Source organism: Grammomys surdaster, unplaced genomic scaffold (genome assembly GCF_004785775.1).
Source record: "Grammomys surdaster isolate TR1022 unplaced genomic scaffold, NIH_TR_1.0 166, whole genome shotgun sequence".
In the NCBI taxonomy this organism is placed as follows: domain Eukaryota; kingdom Metazoa; phylum Chordata; class Mammalia; order Rodentia; family Muridae; genus Grammomys; species Grammomys surdaster.
This window is the reverse complement of record NW_021604614.1, coordinates 13,824,148-13,830,147: the sequence shown is the minus strand read 5'-3', so window position 1 is coordinate 13,830,147 and position 6,000 is coordinate 13,824,148. Positions and strand designations below refer to the sequence as shown.

Here is a 6,000-nt window from a genome sequence, read left to right as displayed (position 1 = left end):
CAGGGGTTTGTCACAGGCCCTCCTATCTCCAGTGCTGGACTGCAGGGGTTTGCCACAGGCCCTCCTATCTCCAGTGCTGGATTGCAGGGGTTCGCCACAGGCCTAGTTCTGCTTGGTGCTGGGGACTAAACCTAAGGCTCTGGCATGATAGGCACACACTTTACCAGCTGAGCTCCACACCCCTAGTCCCTCCATACTGTCCCTTGAACAACACTGTACAGCTTGAATCACATATAATTCCGGGGTTTGGAGGGTTGTTTGAGACAGGCTCTTATGGAGCCCATGGTGGCTTCAAGTTCAATATGCAGATGTGGCCAGAGAAGACCTCGAACCTCTGCTCCTCCCAGCTCTGCCCCATCCAGCTTAGTTTTACTTTTATAAGAAAAAAAAAACAGCTAATCAGTAAAAAGTATTTCAAGAAACTAAACTATTAGATTGTATACTCTAAACTGAGTATACAATTACAACCGCATGTAATTAATTATTCCATGTAATTACACAGCTATAGAATTGCCTCTAAGAAAATAAACTTTTCAAGATGTTATTCTAGTTACAGATGATTATGAAAATTTAGATAAATGTTAAGTTGTAAATCTTGAGTTGGTGATACTCTTGATTTTAAACAGTTATACAATTTAATTTTAAAATGCATCCTAAGTACAACAGAAATACCGAGGATAGCTCATCGATGTTAAAAATCTACAATATATTAAAATACTCTTGGTCTTTAAACATGTGATAGTGTCATTGGGCATGGTGCCACATACCTTTAATCCCAACTCTTTGGGACTGGGGCAGGCTGACCTCTAAGAGTTCAAGGCCAGCCTGGCCTACATAGTGACTTCCAGGCCAGCCAGGACTACATAGTAAGATTTTTACTTAAATTGAAACAAAACAAAATAAAACAAAGATAAAAAGTCACGGCCTAAAAGGATGTGGAATTCCCTTAGCACATGAGTTCTGGGCGATGGTCAGACCCTCCCCCAAACAGCGACAACAGCCTGAACGCAAACAACGGCTGTTAGGACCTGGGGTGCGGTTACCGGTACAGCGCTTTGCCTAGCATGTGTCAGATGTGTTAGGACTTGGGGTGCGGTTACTGGTACAGCACTTTGCCTAGCATGTGTCAAATGTGTGAGTCCATCCGCAACATCATAAAAGTAAAACAAACAAACAAACAAGAAAAAAAATCAACCAACAACAAACCTTTGAAAGGCTAGGGAATAGTTTAGCGGTATGTCAAAGAATGCTTGTCTAGCATGTGAAAAGCCCTGGATTCCATCTCTAGCACCATAAAATACACAAATAAAATCAAGGTCAACAGAGAAGTTAGTAGTGAACATTTTGGCATAACAGGACTAGAAAGGCCATCACGGGAGATACTGGACAGTAAGGCAGTGGGAGCTGAGGTTCCAGGCATAACTAGCTCCCACAAGAGGGGGAGGCCACGATATGGGAAAAGAAATGGTGGTAAAAAGACTAGCAGGTGCAGAAATAGAGGAAGATCCCCAAAGATTCAGGGGCTCACATTACATTACTAGTGTAGTGTTATAGACACCTGCTCTGCTGTTTGCCACTACACAATCTTAGACAAGTCCCTAGTCTCTATGCCTGCCTCCCTCCCTCCTTCCTTCCCTTCCTCCTTTTTTTCCTCCCTCCCTTTCTCTCTCTCCCTCTCTCTCTCTCTCTCTCTCTCTCTCTCTCTCTCTCTCTCTCTCTCTTCATAAAGGAAGTTCTTGTCTCTTTGGATTGTTTGTAAGGTCCAAATGAGAAATGTCAGCGTACAAGGCACGTAGCTAGTGCTTAATAAACACTGGTAATATCAGGTTTACCATCACTACCTCTGAGCCCCCATTGCTAACACTCCTGTAGCTTCCCTGGTTCAGAACCTCTCTTGGCATCCCCTGGCCTGCTTCACAACACATTAAGTCACATGTACATGACTTGCTCTTCAGATGTAGTTCATCCTGTGTGAATTTCCTTATGTGCTGCTGCCATATCACTTAGAGCACAGACCCTGGAGAGCAGGGCTGTCTGATCTCCTCTGTGATGGTAGCACTGTGCAATGAGACGGACTGAAATAAGGATAAGGCATCTTAGGCCAGGCATGGTGGCATTCACCTTTAATCCTAGCACTCGGAAGAGGCACGTGGATCTCTTTAAATCCAAGGCCAGCCTGGTATAAACACAGAGCCCCAGGACAGCCAGGGCTATGTAATATGAGAGAGAGAGAGACCCTGTCTAACAGAGAGAGAGGAGAGAGACAGAGAGAGATGAAAGACAGAGAAAGAGAGAGAGAGAATTTGCAGGCTAGAATAAGGGCCCTATTTCCACCTCCCATTTGTCTATCTGGATAAGCTTCTAAACCTATCTCAGACTGTGTGGCATTTTCTATAAAAAGGAAATGATGTCTATAACTGACTTCAAAGTCTATGTGATTTTCCACTCTGGAGCTAACTCTGACAGATGGTGTTCACGTAGAACTGGGTTTCTAGCTCCGTCCTCAGGCGCAGGCAAGATGGCTCACACTCACGCTCACAGTTACTCCAGAGACTGATGAAGCAGCAACAGTACTGCCAAACACTAGTGGCCACTGGATCATGCTGTGCGGGGCACTTACTCTGACAGCTCTCCTTTAAAGCCCTGGTTACAGTTAGCTTCCAAGTAACAGCACTTGTGCTTAGCCTACTGCAATTTGCCCCGCTGTGCCTGCCAGAACAGTAAGCTCATCCATCTAAGGCTGCCTTGCTAGTCCTGGGATATTCTGCCTTCACTTGGCCACAGAAGAATGAGATTTAATATTTACAGCTCTCAAATGCAAATGATTTTTAAATTTTCATCTGGCTGCATTTTGTGTTTCAGTTTGAATTCCTTCTTCCCAGCCCTCACTGATTTATGACAAAGTAAGTGAGATAAATCCAACAAGACCTTTGTGGGCCCTGTTGTCACTGCCTTATGTCACGACAGTTCAGTAACTAATTTCCTTTCCATTACCTCCCAAATGAAATACTTAGAGTCTACCTAGTATATCCAAGCAAAGACGCTAAAACCATCAAAATGAAACTTACTTGACACTTCTGACGCAACTGCCGTAGTTCTTTTATAACTGGGGCTAAAGCGGACTTTTTTTCTGATACCAGGGAATTCAGTTTTTTTACCTGTCATTTAAAGCAAAAGACATGACATTTTTAAAAAATGAAAAAAAAATGCTGCATATGTAAAAATACTACTGCAGTTAAATAAAGACTTAAAGAAATGGCCGGGCGGTGGTGCATGCCTTTAATCCCAGCACTTGGGAGGCAGAGGCAGGCAGATTTCTGAGTTCGAGGCCAGCCTGGTCTACAGAGTGAGTTCCAGGACAGCCAGGGCTATACAGAGAAACCCTGTCTCGAAAAACCAAAAAAAAAAAAAAAAAAAAGACTTAAAGAAATAAAACTTTAATTACTTCAGTCCCAAATAATAGTTAAGAGATTGAGTGGATGTTAGTTTCTTTTTTTCTTATTTTTTGGGGGGAATATAAGTTCTCACTATGTAGCTCTGGCTGTTCTCAAACTCACAGAAATCTGCCTGTCTCTGCTTCCCAAGTGCTGGGATTACAGATGTGTATACTAGGCCTAGCTAGAAGATGTTAATTCCTTAGCAAGTCGAAGGACACTTATTGGTTCTAAATGTCAGTTATCATGATTACACACCATTCTGAGGAGATGTCTGTAATCTAAAACCGAAGGCTCAAAGCAACTACAAGTTATCTGTGTACTGTTATAATGTTATTGTCTGTGAGACATATGCAACTCAGGAGGTCACGTAAAATGAACACAAACATGCGTGGGTGATTTTCAATATACACAACGTGAGTAACCTGACAGAACGGGGTCCTGGAGGCCTCCTCTATACCAAACACTAGTCATTTCTAATCTTGGGCAAAATCCAGAAAGTTCTAGGATATATTCAGGGAAGTCTTTTGAAGTTTGGGGATCCAACTATTTACCAATAAATAAGAAAAGATTTTAATATCATGCTTGATGAAACTGTCCCAGTGCATTTGAGTGATAGCACCCCTGAGTCTGGAATATCAAAGACATACACAAAGATAACATAATTATAGTACTTATTTTTAACATAAATATTTCTTTGTTACATTAAGATACAAAATATGCACTGTTTTGAGTTGAACATGACAATGGAACAGTTCGTTGGTAAAAGTCACCACATAGATGCAAGAATGCGGGAGAGTGAAAGCTCAGCACATGTGTACTGCTGCCGACATGAGTGAACCATGTCAAGGTCCAACCCCTGAGTCCTGAGGGCGAGGCAAGGCCTTCCCCAGGCAAATCCTTCCTCTGGCCTGAGTGTGAAAGTTGACAGTGTGTGCAGAAAATGTCCACCATAGCTTTTTCCTGCAGATGATTACAGCCTGAGGATTGCTCCTAAGAAGACTAGCTAAGCTCCCTCCTTGAGCCTCTGTGCATAACAGATAGCTAAGCAGGTGTGCAACGACAGCTTCTTAGAGCCTGGACCACCCAATACCAGCTTTTCTGTATATGTGCCTGTGTGTCTGTCCTTCCTTCCTTCCCTGGCTGCCCCTGGTACCATAGAAGCGTGGGACAAAAGAAAACAAAGTAAACATTGTATAGAGATGACTATTTAAATGTTTAACTGAAAATTAAACATACACACACACACACACACACACACACACACACACACACACTTACCATCTCGGACATGTCATCCAGGGTCCGACCTTTCATCTCGTCAACCTCACTCTTCAGGGCGGACACTCTCTCAAGCTCCTCTTGGGTATAGCTGTATCCAGATATGCCCTTCTTTTCTTCGATAGCTCGCTATAAGAAGTGAATAGGCCGTGAGTACTGGTATCTTCTTCCCACAAGAAGTACTGCCTATTTCTGTTGAAAGTTGTGAATATCATAAAGTTGCTCAGAATCCTAACAGACAATTTGCACTTTTATTTCATCCAGGAACATGTCTTTATACACTATATGTAAACCTGTACTCAAAGTTGCTATACTGTCTTTTTTTTTTTTTTTTTTTTTTTTTTTTTTGGTTTTTCGAAACAGGGTTTCTCTGTGTAGTTCTGGCTGTCCTGGAACTCACTCTGTAGACCAGGCTGGCCTCGAACTCAGAAATCCGCCTGCCTCTGCCTCCCAAGTGCTGGGATTAAAGGCGTGCGCCACCACTGCCCGGCGTTGCTATACTGTCTTAAGATGTAGAAGAAGTGTATCTAATTTCAGAGTTTCAATAATGCTACATACTTAGTGTAGAACATAAAACATACAATGCATGCAATAGATATGTGGAGAATGTATGCATTCACGCGTGACAGTGAACTAATTCACTTATTTGCTGCTTCTTATATGCTAGCTTTTCTGAGCACAGTTCTAGTCAGTACTATATAGCAGTAAGCAAAATGGAGGGGTTTTCTTTGTAGTGGAACTAGCTTATCTCTAGAAGAAAAAGTACGAAATAAAAACAAGTAAGTAGAATGCATTCAAGGTGAGGATGGATTTGCTACAGAGAGTGTATGACATCTAAGCAGAGCTCTGATGGAAATGGGACCCCAGCAATGGAGTAACAACCTCAGTCTGCGAGAAAAACACGAGAATGCAACGTCCTGGACAGTAAGTGGAACAACATGCGTGTGGATGCACATGTGTGCAGAGGCTGGCCCCGCCCGCCCGGTGTCCTTCTCACTGACTGAGTACAGCCTTGCCAGTAAGCGCCTGTAATCATCTGTCTCTGCATCCCTGGGGCCAGGCTTGCACCGGCCTGCTTCACTCTGATGTGGTGTTACGGACTGAGCTCGGGTCCTCCTGCTTGCATGGCAAGCACCTTCCTGACTGAGCCAGCTCCTAACGCCTGCAGAAAATGTTTCAGGGAAGAGAGAATGGTCAGCTCTTGTTAAATACTGCTGAAAGGCTGAGTACGAAAAGAACTCAAGCTGGCTGGCGGCGGCTGGCGGCGGTGTACACCTTTCATCCC

At 43.4% G+C, this 6,000-nt stretch overlaps 1 protein-coding gene across 2 annotated transcripts in view; it reads right to left on the bottom strand.

The window, feature by feature from the left end:
- The window catches only part of Ift81 (intraflagellar transport 81), a 65,567-nt gene that overhangs the window by 15,410 nt on the left and 44,157 nt on the right, over positions 1-6,000 (bottom strand). For both annotated transcript variants that reach the window (XM_028766180.1, XM_028766179.1), the window contains exons 13-14: positions 4,716-4,844; positions 3,069-3,158 (exon numbers count right to left, since the gene is read on the bottom strand). In XM_028766180.1, coding sequence (XP_028622013.1) covers positions 3,069-3,158; positions 4,716-4,844 — 219 coding nt within the window. The remainder of the gene's footprint in view (positions 1-3,068; positions 3,159-4,715; positions 4,845-6,000) is intronic.